Genomic DNA, 19,853 nt, shown 5'->3' with positions numbered 1-19,853 from the left:
ACATATTCTAACCATGGACTAGCATTCTGCCATGAAAAATCATGTTCTCAAAGACTGTCATAGATACATGACATTGCTTACAGTGCATTGTGAAAACTGTAAGAAAACATAGTGCATAGTGAGTGCTGTGTGCACAAGGCATGGGAAAAAGACGAGAAGGATGTGAACCTGGTTTCCTCCATCTCTTCTGGAGAAAATGGAGCAGGACCAGCCTGAGATCAAGTTAGATCAGAACTTTTATTTGCGTAGTGGAGTTAAATACTTTTTTGTTCTAAATTTCTGCAGTGAGCATATGTAAATTTTCATAATGCAGGATAGAAAAGTACTACTTAGAAAAGAAAGCTTATGTCTTTTACCTAAAAACAAATGAAAAAGCATTTAAAGTTTTGGCGTGTCGGGGGGCGCCTGGGTGGCTCAGTGGGCTAAGCATCTGCCTTCAGCTCAGGTCATGATCCCAGCATCCTGGGATCGAGCCCTGCATCATCCATACTTAGCGGGGAGCCTGCTTCTCCCTCTCCCTTTGCCTGCCTGTCTGCCTACTTGTGATCGCTCTCTCTCTTTTTCTGTCAAATAAATAAAATCTTTAAAAAAAAATAAAAATAAAGTTTTGGCATGTCAGGTAGAAGCTTATGGACATGGAAGGCATTTAAAGGGAAAGATGGTCTGGGATGAAGATGACCAGTCTTAGGGAGTACTGGACAAGGGTAGAAAATCAAGAAGATTTTCTTCAGTCAAGAACAAAATGGATATGAAGGCATAACTTCCTAAGCTCTGACATTTTTGCACACCGTTTAGATGACAGGAGGGTCTTGGGCTCCCATAGACGCCATCAGATGAGGGCAGGCTGGGCCCAGCTGACAGAAGGAGGTGGTGAGAGAGTAGCCCTCTCCTGTTGGAATGCTGCCATTCTCTGTGGAAGAGCCCCGTGGTGCAGTTTCTCACGGTCTTGGACTGTGGTCAGAATAGCTCACACAGCACTCCTAGTGTACTGGAGTTTATGACAGACTTCATTGAATGAGGCCTTAACTTCCAGGAAAAAAAAAAAAAGATTCACACAAAATCCATAAAATTGGTCATGGGAATTCTCAGAATAGGCCTAAGTATTCTTCCGAAAATGAGGGAACATTGCTGTTCATGAGTGCCATGTGGCATTTTGGATCTATGGCTTTTCAGTTTTTTCTTTGTTTCCAAGTCACAACTTGATGTACCATTCTTCTAGCAAGCAGAAGTCTCAGCATGAAATAAGTATTTTTTATGCAAAAACAACCCATTATGTGGATTCCATAGACTTGTGACCTCTGCTTGGGCTTTAAACATGTATGAACAGACTGTCCCTGTGTCTAAAACAAAACAAGTGTGTGTGTGTGTGTGTGTGTGTGTGTGTGTTTCCTTCCCTCAAAGATAGCAAAAGGCAAAAGGCAAACTCATTCTTGTCAGAACATTGGCTCAGTGGAGGTCCAGTTGCAGGGGGCTTTAATTGATTTGTGGCTGTGATAGTGAGTGAGTCTTCAAGGAGTTTTTTGTTCTTTTTCCCACAATATAAAAATCTGACTACATTCTGCTGAGGATTTTTCTCCATTTCCTTTCTTTTAAAAAAAAAAAAAGTCAATTCCTGGCATGGTGCCTTGGCTGCTTAGTGAGCAAGACGAAAGAAAGTCAAGAAATTTCCATTACGCCCATTTGGGTTTGTGTGGAGCAGTGTGTAAGCTCAGACATGAGTCGCCTCTGTCTGTCTTCCCTCGGGCGCCAGTCCTCTCCTCTTTCTGGGGGTTGCTTCAAAGTCCCAAATCAGTCCTAGAACTATGCATGTGTTGCCTCTCCCCTCATATCTCACCTTTGAAATTATACTTCCCAGACAGAGGTAAAGGCAGTGCTCGGCCACCTCAAGAAACTGTTCAGAAGTCCGACTCTCTCAGCCAAGGATCTGCAGGCAGCAGCTGCAGAGAGCCAAGACAGAGACCCCAGACCACCTTTGTGTCAAAAGCTGATCAGGCGCCTCATCCTGAACTTCCTGCTCTGGGCTCCTGGCGGCCATGTGATTGCCCGGGAAGTCATCACCCTTGTAAGTCTCCCCTTTTCTAGCATGCTAAGGCTCACTCACATTCCAGGGAAGAGGTGGATTGTCTGCCCAAGGGTCTGGCCTTTGACGAGTAGGTGTACCAGGGTTCTATCCAAACATGGAAGGACAGGCCGTGAAATTGACAGTTGGGACCCCAGAGCCTGCCCCTCAAAACACCTTCGTGACATGGAAGAGAAAATGGAGGCTCAGAGAAAGGAGGTGACTTCTTCTAGGTCATAGCTTGCTGCCAGGGCCCATAGCCAAAGCTAGTTCTTCTGTGTCCTCATGTACTTACTCTTTTAGTTACATTGCATGACTCCCTTCCTCATGAAGAGGAACAAGACTTCAGTGAGGTGTGTTCACTGTAGCAATCCAAAGAGTTTTGTTTGTTAATTAAAAAAAAAAAAATGTTTGCTAATTACAGCGAATTTCTTCCTGAAACCCAGCTGACATGAGAGATAAAGAATGGTCCAAGTGAAAAGTGAGTATTATTCATGGCATTGGATTAGGCAGTGACTTCTTGGATAATGTCACCAAAGGCACAGGCAACAACAAGTAGATAAATTGAACTTCTTCAAAATTAAAAACCTCTTGTTCATCAAAAGATATTAGTAAGACAGTGAAAGGACAAACTCATGGAATGGGAAGAAAACATTTGGAAATCATACATTTGATAAGGGTTTAGTATCCACAATATATTAGGAATTCTTATACCTCAGCAATAGAAAAAATCTAAATCAAAGGTGGGCAACAGATCAGAATTGACATTTCTTCAAAGAAGATATACAGGTGGCCATTAAACACATGAAAAAATGCTCAACAGCATTAGCCATTAGGGAAGTGCAAATCAAAACCCAGAATGAGGTCATACTCCACACCCACTAGGATGGCTATTATAAAAAAAAAACAAAATGGAAAAGAACAAGTATGGGTGAGGATGTAGAGAAATTGGAACTCTCAAAAAAAGGAAAAAGAAAAAGAAATTGGAAGTCTCATATGTTTCCAGTTGGGAATATTAAAATTGTACAGCCACTGTGGAAGAGTTTGATGGTTCCTGAAAAAGTTAACCAGAATTACCATATGATCTGGCAATTCTATTTCTCTGTAAAAGAATTTATAGAATTAAACAGCCACCCCTGTTCACAATGGCATTATGCACAATAGCCAATATGCACAACAACCCAATTGTCCATCAGCAGATAAATGGATAAATAAAGTATGGTCGGTACATACAGTGGGATATTTTTAAGCCCTACAAATGAATGAAGTTCTAATACATGCTATCAAATGGATGAACCTTGAGGACATTATGCTGAAATAAGTGAGACAGAAAAGGACATGTACTGTATAATTCACTTATATGAGGTACCTAGAATAGCAAATTTATAGAGACAAAAGTAGATTAGAAGTTACCAAGAGCTGGGCAGGGGAGAGGGATAGAGAGCTTGATTGGGATAAAAAAAAAAGTTCTGGAAATGGATAATAGTGATGGTTAGTGATGGTTGTACAGTACTATGAATTTACTTCCTGCCAATGAATTGTCCACTTAAAAATGGTTAAAAGAGCAAATTTAAAAAGCATCCACAAGCTGGCTCTTAGAATTTTTATTTGCTTTAGTTTTTATTTTTTATTAACATATAATATACATGCAGAAAATGTACAGCTTGATTAATGTTCATGAACCAAAAATAACTATGCAGACAGCAACCAAATCAAGAAAGGAATGGTCCCAGCACCCAGAGAACCCCCTTTTGCTCCCTTCCCCGGGCAGGTTCTGTTTGAATGTGAATATGAGGGGAGTCCCAGTGATAAGTGGGACTGCCAAGAACCTCAGAAGCCAGCACTCAGGAGGTTCTCCTCAGTCCTAGTAGAATAGTCAGCATTGAGCAGGCAGGCCACAGCAGCCAGCCTGTCAGTCCTGCCTCTCGTGTTCAGACAGAAGGCCTCTCAAGAGCTTGGGCGTTGTCAAGAGCAGAAGAGGACTCACCTGTTACACGTGCTAGGTGCCATCTCCTCAGGGCCCATCGCAGCACAAAATCTATTGTATAGTTTTATATAGTGCATACCTCACTTTATTTCAAGTCTGTTTAGGGTGGATGAACTTCATAAGTGAGAGCTAAAAAATGTCCATGTGTCCATAGACCTCAGTACCAACTAATGTTTTATCTCTGGCCAGGTATAAGTTATAACAGTCACTTTTCAGCCACTACCTCAGCCAAGTGATCAAGGTCAACATGAACAGTGATAAGTCGTGTTGACTGTAGGTACCCTTAGTATAATGTGATGAAAGTGGCACTTCTGTGGTCTTCCTCCCCAAAACCTCTAGCCCCAGTCTAGTATTGAGAAAAGTAATTGACAAGCCCCAATTGAGGGACATTCAACAAAATACCTACTCAGTTATTTCAAAAAGTCAGCAACAGGCACTTTTGAATCATGAAAGTATTGGAGGCATTTTTGTCACTTGAGACAAATGAAATACCATGAGACAAGTGAAATACCGTGAGACAGATGAAAATGGGAACAGCTTTCCAAAATTTATCACACACAGCAAAAGCAGTTGAAAGAGCAGTTCATAGCAATACAGGCCTACCTCAAGAAATAGGAAATCCCAAATAAATAACCTAACTTTATGCCTTTATATCTAAAGGAACTACAAAGAGAAGAACAAAGGCCAAAGTTAGTAGAAGTAAGGGAATAATAAAGATCAGAGCAGAAATAAATGGAAGAGGGAACACACACACACACACACACACACACACACACACACACACACACACACGAAAAGATCAAGGAAACTAAAACCTGGTTCTTTAAAAAGATAAAATTGAAAACCTCCAGCCAGATTCATCAAGAAAAAAAGAGAGGGCTGAAATAAAATCAGAAATGAAAGAAATTACAGCTGAAACCACAGAAATACAAAGGATCATAAGAGATTACTACAAACAACTATACACTAACAAATTGGAAAACCTAGAAGAAATGGATAAATTCCTACAAACAAGCAACCATCCAAGACTGAATCATGAAAAAATAGAAAATCTGATAGACTCATTATAAGTAATGAAATTGAGTCAGTTATTTTAAAACTCCCAAAAGACAAAATTCCAGGATCAGACAGCTTCACAGGTGAATTCTACCAAACATTTAATGGGGTGCCTGGGTGGCTCAGTTGATTAAGCAACCAACTCTTGATTTGAACTCAGGTCATGATGTCAGGGTCATGAGATCAAGCCCTGCATTGGGCTCCATGCTGGATGCGGAGCCTGCTTAATATTCTCTCTCTCCCTCTGCCCCTTCCCCATTCACTCTCTGGAAATAAAATAAATAAATAAATAAGAGTTAATGACTGTCCTTCTCAAATTATTCCAAAAAATTGAAGAGGAAGGAATGCCTTCAAATGTATTCGTGGGGCCACCAAAACCAGATAAGGACACCACACACACACAAAAAACTACAGACCAAAATCCCTGATGAACATACATGCAGAAGTCCTCAACAAAATATTCACAAACCAAATTCAACAATACGGAGCATAAAAGTCATATGATCATCTCAATAGATGCAGAAAAGCATCGACAAAACTAAACATCCATTTATGATAAAAACTCTCAATAGAGTGGGTATAGAAGGAATGTACCTCAAAATAATAGGGGCCATATATGACAAACCCACAGCCAACATTATACTCAATGGTGAAAAAAGGATGAAAGCTTTTTCTCTAAGATCAGGAACACGACAAGGATGCTACTCTGACCACTTTTATTCAACATATCACTGGAGGTCCTAGCCATAGCAATCAGACAAGAAAAAGAAAAAGCATCCAAATTGGTAAGGAAGAAATAAAACTGTCACCATTTGCAGATGACAGTACTATATTTAGAAAACCCTAAAGACTCCACCAAAAAACTATTAGAACTAATAAATGAATTTAGTAAAGTCACAGGATACAAAATTACCATACAGAAATGGTTTACATTTTTATACACTAATCATGAAGCATCAGAAGGCAAAATTAAGAAAACAGTCCAATTTACAATTGCATTAAAAAGAATAAAATATGTAGGAATAAATTTACTTTTTTTAAACTTTTTTTTAAAGACTTTATTTATTTGACAGAGACACAGCGAGAGAGGGAACACAAGCAGGGTGAGTGGGAGAGGGAGAAGCAGGCTTCCCACAGAGCAGGGAGTCCGATGTGGGGCTCGATCCCAGGACCCTGGGATCATGACCTGAGCTGAAGGCAGACACTTAACGACTGCGCCACCCAGGCACCCCTAAATTTACTTTTTTAAAAGATTCTATTAGCAAGCAAGCGCACACGAGCAGGGGGGGCAGGGCAGAGGGAGAGGGAGAAGCAGACTCCCTTCTGAGCAGGGAGCCTAATGCAGGACTTGATCCCAGGACCCTGGGATCCTAACCTGAGCTGAAGGCAGATGCTTAATGGACTGAGCTACCCAGGCACCCTGTAGGAATAAATTTGACCAAAGAGATGAAAAGACCTATACTCTGAAAACTATGACATTGATGGAAGAAATTGAAGACAACACAAATAAATGGAAAGATATTCTGTGCTTATTGATTGGAAGAATTAATATTGTTAAAATTATTACCCAAAGCAATCTGCAGATTCATTGCAATCCCCACCAAAATACCAATGGCATCTTTCACAGATTAGAACAAAGAAATCTAAATTTTGTATGGAACCACAAAAGATCCCAAATAGCCAAAGCAGTCTTGAGAAAGAACAAAGGTGGAGGTAACACGTGCCCTGATTTCAAACTATACTGCAAAGCTATCATAATCAAAACAGTATGGTATTGGCACAAAACAGACATAGAGATCAATGGAATAGAGCATCCAGAAATAAATCCATACATACATGGTTAATCTATAGGAATGGAGGTAAGAATATACAATGGGGAAAAGACACTTAATAAATGGTGCTGGGAAAACTGGATGACTATCTTTACAAAAGTAAATTCAAAATGGATTAAAGACTTGAATATAAGACCTAAAAGCATAAAACTCCTAGAAGAAAAAACATAGGCAGTAAGCTCTTCAACATCAATCTTAGCAATATTTTTTTGAACCAGTCTCCTCAAACAAGGGCAGCAAAAGCTAAAATAAAATAAATGGGATTACATCAAACTAAAAAGCTTTTGCACAGTGAGGGAAACCATCAACAAAATGAAAACATAACCTACTGAATGGGAGGAGATATTTGCAAATCATATATCTGATAAGGGGTTAATATCCAAAATATATAAAGAACTTACACAACCTAAAAAAAAAACCTGATTAAAAAATGGGCAGAGGACTTAAACAGACATTTGTTCCAAAGAAATACAGATGACCAAGAGATGCTTGAAAAGATGCTCATCATGACTAGCCATCAGGGGACCGGAAATCAAAACCACAATGATCTATCACCTCACACCTGTCAGATGGGCTATTGTCAAAAAGACACAAAGTAAGTGTTGACAGGAATGTATAGAAAAGAGAACCTTATACATTACAGATGGGAATGTAAATTGGTGCAGCCACTATAGAAAACAATATGGAAGTCCCTCAAAAAATTAAAAATACAACTACTTACAATCCAACAATTCTATTTCTAGGTATTTATCTGAAGAAAACGAAAACACCAACTCAAAAAGACCATATGCAGCCCTATGTTCATTGTAGCATTATTTATAATAGCCAAGATATGGAAGCAACCTAAGTGTCTATCAGTACCTGAAAGGCTAAAAAGGACATGGAATATATATGAAATATTACTCAGCCATAAAAAATGGGAAAAAAATGAAATTTTGTCATTTGCCACAACATGGATAGACCTTGAGGGTATTTTACTAAGTGAAATAAGAAGGAGAAGGATTTTTAAAAAATAATAAATAGAAATATAAATGCCATATGATTTCACTTATATGTGCAATCTAAAAAACAAAACGGGCACCTGGCTGGCTCAGTTGACAGAGCTTGTGACTCTTGATCTTGGGGTCATGAGTTCAGGCCCCACGTAGAGCTTACTTAAAGTAGATAGATAGATTAAATTAAAATGTCCTTAACTATTTAAAAAAAATAAGAATTAAAACTTAAAAACAAAACAAATGAAAAAGCAAAATAAAATGGAAACAGACTCATAGAACAAATTGATAGTTACCAGAGTGGTGGTTGTTGGGGGTGGGGGAGGTAAAACAGGTGAAGGGGATTAAGAGGTACAAACTTCCAGTTATAAAATAATTAAGTTATGAATTCTGGTCCAAGATGGCAATGTAGGAAGATGCTGAACTCGCCTATCTCCATGGACACACCGAATCTATGCCTATTTATAGAGCAGTTCCTCCCAAAGAACTGAAGGATGACTGAACAGCTTCTGCACAACAGAAGATAGACCACATAGAGAATGGCAAGAAAGATGGAGACAACGGTAATGAAAGGAAACCCCCAACTACAGTGGAGAGGGATAGTACTGAGAGACCAGGAGTAGATTTGTCTGCCCTGGGGCACAGAAAAAAAAAGCCTTGGTTTAAAAGGCCAACTCAAATATAAAGGAATCAGCCCTAGAGCCCTTCTAAACAATGGGGGAGATGCTGCAATTCTTTGGGTTAGAGGGGCTGGGGAGCACCATGATTGATGTTCTTCCTTCACCTTCATAGCACAGACATGAGCCGGGTCTCGGCACCAAAGCCAGCCTGCCACCTCAGTAAGCCCCATGCCTCTGGCCCACACAGTTCCAGACACCCTGGGGAACAGAAAAATGTTGTAATTTAAAAGAACAACTAGGGGCGCCTGGGTGGCTCAGTCGTTAAGCGTCTGCCTTTGGCTCAGGTCATGATCCCAGGGTCCTGGGATTGAGCCCCACATCGGACTCCCTGCTGCATGGGAAGCCTGCTTCTCCCTCTCCTACTCCCCCTGCTTGTGTTCTCTCTCTCGCTATGTCTTTCTCTGTCAAATAAATAAAATATTTAAAAAAAAAAAAGAACAACTAGAATATAAAGGATCCATCCCTAGAACCTTTCCAGTCATTGGGCAGGGGCAGACTCTCTCCAGATCAAAGGGCTGGGCAAGCACCATGGTTTACATCCCCCCCCCCACCTTAATAGAATGGATGGGAGCAGGGTCCAGGTGCCCCAGCCAGCCTATCACCTCAGTGAGCCTGGGCCTCTAGTCTATACTAGCCCAAGCCTTCCCACCCAGCACAGTGCAGACCAGGACACCCCTGGTCAGCATTCACTATAGCTCCAGCCATCTCACCAAAGTGACACAAATGCAGGCCAGCACCACTTTGGCTCCAGATGACTTGCTAAGAGACCCTCAGTGCAGAGCACCCCAGGCCTTCCCAGCCTATCCCCACCTTGGCCTCTGCTGTCCCATCATGGGCCCCTTGCACAGAGCACCCTGGGACCCCCAACCTACACCAGACACAGATCCAAGCATCTAGTCAAGAGTCACCAGGCACACACAGTCTACACAGAAGATGACCATTCTTTCAAGTTTAGAAGTAACTCTACCACTGAATTCATAGAAACAAACACAGAAAGTCAGGCAAAATGAAGAGACAGAGGAATATGCTCCAAACAAAATAACAAGCACAAAACCTCAGGAAAAAAAAAAAAAAAAACTGAATAAAATGGAGATAACCAGTCTACCTGTTAAAGAGTTCAAAGTAATGATCATAAAGATACTCACCAGAATGAAGAGTGGCTGAACTTACTGAGAACTTTAACAAAGAGATAGAAAATATAAAAATGAATCAATCAAGAGTTGAAGAATACAGTAACTGAAATGAAAAATACACCAGAGGGAATCAACAGATTAGAGGATGCAGAAGAATGGATCAATGATCTGAAAGGGTAATAGAAAAACACCCAAGCTGAGCAGAAAAAATAATTTTTAAAAATGAGGTTAAGGGGAGGGGTGTCTTGGACAACATTAAGTGAACAAACATTTGCATTAATAGGGGTCCCAAAGGAGAAAAGAGAAAGGGTCGGAAAACTTATTTGAAGAAATAATAGCTGAAAACTTTGCTAGCCTAGGGAAAGAAACAGTCATCCAGGTTCAGGAAGCACAGATAAAGTTCAAACAAGATGAACTTAAAGAGGTCTACACATGACATGTAATAAGTAACATGTCAGAGATTAAAGATGAAGAGAGAATTTTAAAAGCGGAAAGAGAGAAGCAACTAGTAACATATGAGGGACTTAAAGGGATGAAGGGGAAAAAAAATACAAGGAGGAATACTCTCTTGGCAAGATTATCATTCAGAATTGAAACAGAGATAGTTTTCCAGATAAACAAAAGTCAAAGGAGTTCATCCTCACCAAACCAGTCTTCCAAAAATGTTAAATGGAATTCTCTTAGTGGAAAGAAAAGGCCATTATTGGAAGTGAGAAAATTATAAAAGGAAAAAATTTCATGAGTAAAAGGAAACACATAGTAAAGATAGTAGAGCAATCACTTATCAAGCTAGTATGAAAATTAAGAGACAAATGTAGCAAAAAGTAGTAGTATATATTACATTGGGTGGGAAGGTAAAACTGAAGTTCTTTTAGAATGTGTTCAAACTTAAGTGACTATCAACTTAATGTAGTCTGCTATATAATTAGAATGTTACATATGAACCTCATGATTGGTCACTAACCAAAAACTTATAATAGATATACAAAAATAAAGAGAAAGAAAGCCAAGCATAACACTAAAGAAAGCCATCAATCATAAGGAAAGAGAACAAGAGATGAAATGAAAGAAAAGAACTTCAGGTGCCTGGGTGGCTCATTAGGTTGGGCATCTGCCTTTGGCTCAGGTCATGATCTCGGGGTCCTGGGATTAAGCCCCGCATCAGGCTCCCTGCAGTCTGCTTCTCCTTCTCTCTGCTCATGCTCTGTCTCTCTCAAATAGGTAAGTAAAATCTCTAAAAAAAGAAGAGAACTACAAAAACAACCAGAAAACAAGAACAAAATGGCAATACATACATATCTGTATATGCTGCCTACAAGAGACTCTCTTTAGACCTAAAGACACATACAGACTGAAAGTGAAGGGATGGAAAAAGATATTCCATGCAAATGGAAACAAAAAGAGAGGCAGAGTAGCAATACTTATATCAGACAAAATAGACTTCAAAACAAAGACTGTAACAAAAGACAGGGGCATTGTGTAATGAAAAGGCATCAATCTACCAAGAGGATATAACAGTTATAAATATCTATGCACCCAACATTGAAGCACCTAAATACATAAAGCAAATATGAACAGACATAAAGGGGGAAATTGCCAGTAATACAGTAACAGTAGAGGATTTTCCCCACTTATACCAATGATTAGATAGATCATCCAGGTAGAAAATCAATAAGAAAACAGTGTCTTTGAACAACCCCAGAACGTTATACCTCAAAACACCAGAATGCACATTCTTTTCAATTGCACACAGAACATTCTCCAGGATAGATCACATGTTAGGTCACAAAACAGATCTCAATAAATTTAAGAATACTGAAATCATACCATGCATCTTTCCCAAACACTATAATATGAAACTAGAAATCAGTCACAAGAAAAAAAAGAAAAAACAAACACATGGAGGCTAAACAACATGGTACTAAAGAAACCAGTGGGTCAATGAAGAAATCAAAGAGGCTATCAGAAAACCGCATAGAGACAAAATGAAAACAATGGTTCAATATCTTTGGGTTACAGTGAAAGCAGTTCTGAGAGGGAAGTTTATAGCAATACAGGCCTACTGTAAGAAACAAGAAAAATCTCAAAACAATCTAACCTTACACCTAAAGGAAGTAGAAAATGAACAAAGCCCAAAGTTAGTGTAAGGAAGGAAATAATGAAGTTCAGAGCAGAAATAAGTGAAATTGAAACAAAAAATGAAAAGAAACAAAAGGATCAATGAAAACAAGAGCTGGTTCTTTAAAAAGATAGACAAAATTGGTAAACCTTTAAGCAGAAAAAAAGACCTAAATAAAATCAGAAATGAAAGAGGAGAAGTAACAACCAAAACCACAGAAATACAAAGGATTATGAGACTATTATGAAAAATTACATGAGATCCAACTGGACAACCTAGAATAAATGAATAAACTCCTAGAAACATAGAGTCTTCCCAAACTGAATCAGGAAGAAGTAGAAAATCTGAACAGACCAATTACTAGTAATCAAATTGAATCAGTTATCAAAAACTCCCAAAAAAACAAAAGTCTATGACCAGACTGATATACTGGTGAATTCTCCCAACATTTAAAGAAAAGTTAATACCTCTTCTCCTCAAACCATTCCAAAAATATAGAAGAGGAAGGAAAACTTCTAAATATATTCTGTGATGCCAGCATATTACCCTCATACCAAAACCAAAAGCACCACACAAAAAAGGAAAATTACAGGCTACTATTCCTGATTAACATAGATGCAGAATCTTTAGCAAAATATTAGCAAACCAAATTCAACAATACATTAAAAGTATGATTCACCATGACCAAGTGGGATTTATTCTGGGGATGATAGATAATCAATTATTGTGATATACCACATTAAGAAAACAAAGGATAATAATCATATGACATATTAATATTTGTAGGAAAAGCATCTGACAAAATTAAACACCCCTTTATGATAAAAACTCTCAACAGAGTAAGTTTAAATGGAAGGTATCTCAATAAAGACCGTATATGACAAACCCACAGCTAACATACTCGATGGAGAAAAACTGAGAGCTTTTCCTCTAAGATTGGGAACAAAACAAGGACATCCACTCTTGCCAGTTTTATTCAACATAATACTGGAAGCCCTGTCCATAGCAATCAGACAAGAAAAAAAAAATAAAAGGCATCCATATTGATAAGGAAGAAGTAAACTCTCAGTATTTGCACATGACATGATGCTACAAATAGAAAACCGTAGACTCCACCAGAAAAACTGTTAGAATAAATGAATTCAGTAAAGTTGCAGGATACAAAATTAATATGCAGAAATCTGTTGCTTTCTGTACACTAACAAGAAAGTAGCAGAAAGAAATTAGGAAGACAATTCCATTTACAGTAGCACCAAAAAGATTAAATATCTAGGAATAAACTAACCAAGGAGGTGAAAGACTATACTCTGAAAACTATAAAACATTGATGAAAGAAATTGAAGATGACACAAATGGAGAGATACCATGCTCATGGACTGGGAGAATTAATATCCATATTATCCAAAGCAATCTCTAGATTCAGTGCTATCCCTATCAAAATACCAATATTATTTTTCATAGAACTACAACAAATAAACTGAAAATTTGTATGGAACCACAAAAGACCCTTGAATAGCCAAAGCAATCTTGAGAAAGAGCAAAGCTGGAGGTATTTGGGTCCCAGATTTCAAGATATACTACAAAACTATAATAATGAAAACACTATGGTACTGGCACAAAAATAGACACACAGATCAATAGAACAGAATAGAGAACCCAGAAATAATCCCATGCATATGGTCAATTTATGACAAAAGAGGCAAGAATCTACAATGGGGAAAATACAGTCTCTTCAATAAATGGTGCTGGGAAAACTGGACAGCCACATGCAAAAGAATGAAACTGTACCACTGTCTTACACCATATACAAAAATAAACTCAAAAGTGGATTAAAGACCTAAATGTGAGACCTGAAACCATAAAACTCCTAGAGGAAAACATAGGAAATCATCGCTTTGACATCGGCCTTAGCAACATTTTCTTAGATAGGTCTCCTCAGACAAGGGAAACAAAAACAAAAATAAACTATTGGGATTACACCAAAATAAAAAGCTTTCATAGCAAAGGAAACCGTCAACAAAATGAAAAGACAATGTACTAAATAGAAGATATTTGCAAATGATCTGATACCCAAAATATATAAAGAACTTAGACAACTCTATACCAAAAGTACAAATAATCCATTTAAAATAGGTAGAGGACCCAGGGACGCCTGAGTGGCTCAGTCATTAAGCATCAGCCTTCGGCTCAGGTCATGACCAGGGTCCTGGGATTGAGCCCCACATCAGGCTCCCTGCTTAGCCGGGGGTCTGCTTCTTCCTCCCCCACTTCCCCTGCTTGTGTTCCCTTTCTCACCGTCTCTCTCTCTGTCAAATAAATAAAATCTTCAAAAAAAAAATAAAATAGTAGAGGACCCGAATAGACATTTTTCCAAAGAAGGTACACAGATGGCCAACAGACATGAAGAAAAGATGTTCAACATTACTGATCATCAGGGAAACGCAAATCCAAATCACAATGAGATATCACTTTGCACCTGTCTGAATGGCTAGAAACAAAGACAAGAAAAACAAGTGTTGGCAAGGATGTGGAGAAAAAGGATCTCTCGTGCATTGTTGGTGGGAATGTAAATTGGTGCAGCTACTGTGGAAAATAGTATGAAGGTTCCTCAAAAATTTCAACTGGGTATTTACCTAAAGAAAACGAAAACACTAATTTGAGAAGATATATGCTCCCCTGTGTTTATTGTAGCATTATTTACAATAGCCAAATAAGGAAACAATCTAAGTGTCCATCGACAGATGAATGGATAAAGAAGAGGTGGTATATATACACAATGGAATATAACACAGCCGTAGAAAAGAATGAGATCTTACCATTTGTGACAACATGGATGGACTGAGAGGGTATATGCTAAGTGAAATAAGTCATGCAGAGAAAAACAAATATATGACTTCACTTATATATGGAATCTAAAAAACAAATGAACAAAAATAAGTCCATGAGGATGTAATGTATAGCATAGGGAATACAGTCAGTATTATTATAATAACTTTGTATGATGACATGATAACTAGACATGACAGGGATCATTTCATAACATATAAAAATATCAAATCACTATGATGTAAGCCTGAAACTAATGGGATATTCCAACTATTTCTCAACATGCTCAGTCAACAGCAGGCACTTTTGAGTCATGAAAGCGTCGTGGTATTTTTTTCACCTGATCTCTGACCTCTGGCCCATGCCCTCCTATGGATGGAGCTTCTGCCCTGAGGGAGCCTTCTCAAGTTTGGCAGCTGGGACTCAAGCTCTTCCTGCCGGAGCCTTTGCCCTCCTTCTCCCCAGCGAGTTCCTGTTCTGCTCATCTCCCATGCTGTTACCTTGGGAATGGAGAAGCAGGCCCCTGCAGAGTTTGCCTTGTTTCACAGGCCACAGAGATGATGGCTGGCTTGGCCCTGCCTGTGGGCTAAGAGAGGAAGAAAGTGGCCCAGAGGATGCTCCTCCAGTTAATTGCAATCACATATCCACCATTTTGGGGAAACAGTCCACATTCAGAATGGAACATCCTTAAGTCTCTCCCATAGAGGTGCTGTGAGTAAGGAGCCTAGAGTATGTCACAAATTCAGGTTTGCTGCCCCTCCTAGGCAGCCCATTCCCACAAAACAGTCCAGTCCTAGCCATACATTAATGCTTCTGGCCTGCACCTGAGCCTAAGGAAAGGTGGAAAACTCCCATACATCTTCATAAAATATCATAAGTCTGCTCAGCTGCAAAAAAATTCATTGAAGGGAAAACAGCAATGATTCTCTTTACACATTGACTTTTTAGCAGGTGCTAGCTGTCTGGGCACCTTGGAGCCCATCCATCATGGTCTAGAGAGCCTCCTTGGCACTGTCCTTGTGGGTGTTTTGAAACTATTTTTAGTAACATACCAGACTTCCTAACTGGAAGGCTTCCTGCAGTGGCCTCATGACAGGTTGAGGGCATCGTGGCTGATGCAGCTACAGACAGGACAGTTGGAAGGAGTCCTCTGCACAGTGCCAGCCTCTCATGGGTTTCTTCTCAGCACCCCCATCTCATCACTTCCTCTCTCTGAGAGCACCGTGGAAGGAGTCCTGGATCAGGTCTCCTTGGCCTGGGAGCAGGTGGTGGCCAAATGGTAGAAGTGTTGGCTTTGGTGGGATGGCCTTTCTCTTCCAGCAGGAAGAGGCCTTTCTCTTCTCTTCCAGGACTCCATCCCCTGACCCGGCTTTGATGTGAACTCAGGCCCGAGCAGAGCAGCTCCTGAGCCAGTGCCCTCGTCTTACCCTTCTTATCCCAGCATCAGCTCTGGGGAGCTGCACACACTCGAGGCTGCAGACCCCGGGGGCTGCATGTCTGTGCCCTGTCTAAAGGCTGTGACCTCCCACATGGTCCCACACCCCACCTTCTGCTGTAGGATACTCCCTACAAACTGCTCCCCTAGGCTCCTGCACAGGCCCCCATAATCGGCTTCTGCCCGCCTTGGGCTTCTGAGAATTTCCACTGAACTCCTTCTTCGGAACCCCTGCCCCTTCATGCCTGGTGTTCTGCTCCTTTGGCTACTGGGTTTCTTTCCCTGCTCCCTCCCTATGTGCCTCTTTGACCAGGATGAGTCAGAAGCAGCTCGGGTGGTGTTGGGATTGGATTCCTCCTGCCCTGCCTCCTGTCCTGTCCTGAGTTCATGTTTCTCTCTCCTCCTGTCGTCTTTGTTGCTGGTCCACAGCAGTTCCAGGTAAAAGTTAGCTAGCATCTGAAATAGAGAGTTCAGTTCTATAGTTGTTGAACTCAAATGAATTTCATCTCTATACAGATGCACCTCAGCCAACAATGCAGGTTGCCTACCTGGGCTGCAGGGGAGGCAGGCATGTGACCAGAGACCATGAGTGGAACAGTGTGGAGGTTGAGCTGGCTCGTGAAGATGACACAGGGTTAGGACAGGTGGCCTCCACAGTCAGCTGTTATGACTAACAGCCCAGGGGAGCCCCTCTCCCTGCACTTGGGGTCTAGGAAGTAGATTAACTCTTTGAAGGTGTCCCAGGGAGGCTCACGCAGTTTCATCCATCCACAAAGACAGAACTGTATCTGACAGAGGTCATCCACAGCATCTGTGATTCTGAGTAAAAACCACACAGTGGTAATGTGGACACTGAGAGCACAGGCAGCCCCACCTGGGCTGGCGCCCTTCCCCCGACAGCCTGGCAGAGCCCCTCTGAGCCAGAGCTGAAGAGAGCTCATGTTGTCGCCATGTGCCCTGCATATCCTGTGTTGCCGGAGCGTCTGCCTCAGCTGCCGGTCAGAGGTGGTAGCCCTGGAGTGAAGGGTTTCCGGGGCAGTGGGGTGGTCTGAGGGCACCAGGGCGGGCAGCCTCCCACCGGAAGGCCCAGTGTGGAGATGGATGGGAAGCTGACCTTTGGCTGCTATGGCTGATTAAAGATTTGACTGAGGGGTCTATAGAAACTGTCCCACACAAAGTGAGTATATAGATTACTCTCAACATCAGGGCTTCTTAATGTGCTCGTGTCTAAAAAAGTCATAGTAAATTCTTCACACAACCCAGTTGTGAGATTCTCACCCTTCCCTTTTGGCTGAGCTGAAATTCTTAGGAAAATACTTAGGCACCAACAACTGAGAATGCCTTGAGGCTGTATATAGCAGAGCTAACAGTTCCTGCCTTTCCTGCTTCCCTTGAGAATCAGGTGCTAAAACCTTAGATGTCTATTAAAAAACAAGTGGGCCCAGGTTGCTAACCCAAGAATCCCATTTATAAAGCTGTTTGTGTGAGAACAGGTGGCGTTATCCTTCCAGCAGTTTCCAGCTCTCATATTAGTGTGAGCTTTTTGCAGACAGGCCACAGCACGTTCACTTGCCTTCGCTCCCCACGGCAGATAATCGCCCGGCTTGTGACTGGCATTCCAGGAAACATGGTGCTTATTTGTAGCCTTTGTGCGTTCCAGGCCATTCTGTCCGAAGAGGGTGATCGTTAGGAAATGACTCTGCTCACTGGATGGCCAGCCTCTGAGAACAGACTTGTTTTGCCAGTCACCTTGCAAACAAAACAAGAGCCCTTCCGAAGCTAATAGGAATGCAGCTGCTTTTTGGGGAAGGATGGGTACGGTTGGTTCACTGGACCAAGAGATGAATCTGTCTGGTTAGTGTTTTAGTTTTCTTTCTCCTCTGTCCTCATTGCAGATGGCTCCAACTGATGAGTTAACCCACGAGATGACTGGTTTGCTTGACCAGACCTTGTACAGATGGGATCATCTCTGCATGGAAGCCCCAAAGTCAAGAAAACTGGCCAGAGAGCTCCTTGAGGAGCTGTGCTTGGCCGGCACGGCCTGTTGACCACAGAGCTGCCGTGCAGGGACTAGGCTCCCCGCGGCATCGTGATGTGATTATGAGACTGTTTCTTCGTGGAACGAGTAGTGAGAATGAGCCGTAGACATCTTGGCAAGATCTGCTAGCACATATTTTATGAAGTGAGAAGACAGGTTCTTAACCCAAATTCCATCCAGTTTATTGTTCATGACTGGATTGTGCCTTGAGCATTCCCTACCTGCTCAACCCAGCTGCCAGAGAATCACTAAAGAAAAGGCTTAGATAGGAGAACAGATTTTTGTGTCCGTTTTCCCTCATATCAAACCAGGATACACAACTGTTATTTCAGTGGTTCAAAGTCTTTGGACCAAGAAATGGGTCATGAACCACTGATGGACTTGGAATGTAACTTGGTCCTTCTCCATAGGTCTCTCTCTTCAGAAGTCATGTTGTTGTTATCACTGTTTCTTTTGACCCGCAGGGATTTGAGATAAAGCCACACTGTCTTGCTTCCCTAAGAAATTCTTCATCGAGGCGTCTCTTGGGCACCTCAGAAGGGAAACAGAGCCCAGCAAAGTGGTAGTGACCGGGACCACTGCTCAGCGGTGGAGGGCAGCTCGCCTGCCAGAGGAATACAGCCAGTTCCAGTGGGAACTGCCTTTGCTGTCTATCTGCTAAACCCTGCCACCAGAGGAGCTCGTGTGACCTCAAGGATGGCTGAAAGGGGAGAGTATAGGACATGTTCTGGAAACGTTAAAAGAGGTTACATATTAGTTGTCTAGTTAACCAAAGTGGGAATTCAAAATTTCTTTTTTTTTTAAAAGATTTTATTTATTTGAGAAAGAGAGAAGAGGGGGGCAGGGGCAGAGGGAGAGAGAGAAGCAGACTCCCTTCTGAGCAGGGAGCCCGATGAGGGGCCCAGTCCCAGGGCCCTGAGATCATGACCTGAGTCAGATGCTTAACCAACTGAGCCACCCAGGTGCCCTGGGAATTAGAAATTTCTAATAAACAATCGGTTAACCCCAATATTTATTTCACATCAATTAAAAAATTTTCCCCTTCAAGGTTTATTCTTAATATGCATTGACTATGTGCTTTTCTGTGTGCATTCTGGTGGTTGAGTCAGTCAGGACTTTATGTCCACTTTGATTTATGTGTTAGTGATCTCTGAATCGCCCTCAGTTTGGGCTCCTGTTTGAGGTAGGAGTAACATTTTGTTGGATTAAAGGTTGTGGTTTTAGGAGCATTACTGTTTTGGTATATGGATCCACCTAAAGATCTGGAAAATTCAAGAATTGTTTGATCTGAGCCTGCCTTTTGAGAAATGTTGCAGTTTGATCAATGTTCTGGTAAAATACTGTCCACACAACTACCACCATTATTATTTTCTTTTTTTTAAAATTTTTTTTTAAAGATTTTATTTATTTATTTGAGAGAGAGAGAATGAGAGATAGCACGAGAGGGAAGAGGGTCAGAGGGAGAAGCAGACTCCCAGCTGAGCAGGGAGCCCCATGTGGGACTCGATCCCAGGACTCCAGGATCATGACCCGAGCCAAAGGCAGTCGCTTAACCAACTGAGCCACCCAGGCGCCCCCACCATTATTATTTTCATATAAAAAGGCTTCATCAAAATGTGTAGTAGTAGGCTTCATTTGGAGTCAAGGACATCTCTTCTGTGTTGTTTGCCATGGAAGCTGTGACCAGCCTCTGTGG

The 19,853-nt window shown here is 41.1% G+C and overlaps 1 protein-coding gene across 13 annotated transcripts in view; it reads left to right on the top strand.

Moving 5' to 3' along the window:
• The window catches only part of FANCC (FA complementation group C), a 302,041-nt gene extending 282,593 nt beyond the window's left edge, over positions 1–19,448 (top strand). For all 13 annotated transcript variants that reach the window (XM_073880710.1, XM_025851675.2, XM_025851664.2 and 10 more), the window contains 2 exons: positions 1,856–2,062; positions 18,015–19,448. In XM_073880710.1, coding sequence (XP_073736811.1) covers positions 1,856–2,062; positions 18,015–18,167 — 360 coding nt within the window. In that variant the 3' untranslated portion in view covers positions 18,168–19,448. The remainder of the gene's footprint in view (positions 1–1,855; positions 2,063–18,014) is intronic.
• Positions 19,449–19,853: the final 405 nt, after the last annotated feature.

The sequence above is a fragment of the Callorhinus ursinus genome, unplaced genomic scaffold (genome assembly GCF_003265705.2).
Source record: "Callorhinus ursinus isolate GAN/ISIS: 27379988/994484 unplaced genomic scaffold, GSC_fseal_2.0 scaffold39, whole genome shotgun sequence".
Classification (NCBI taxonomy): domain Eukaryota; kingdom Metazoa; phylum Chordata; class Mammalia; order Carnivora; family Otariidae; genus Callorhinus; species Callorhinus ursinus.
This window is presented reverse-complemented; position numbering and strand designations above follow the sequence as displayed.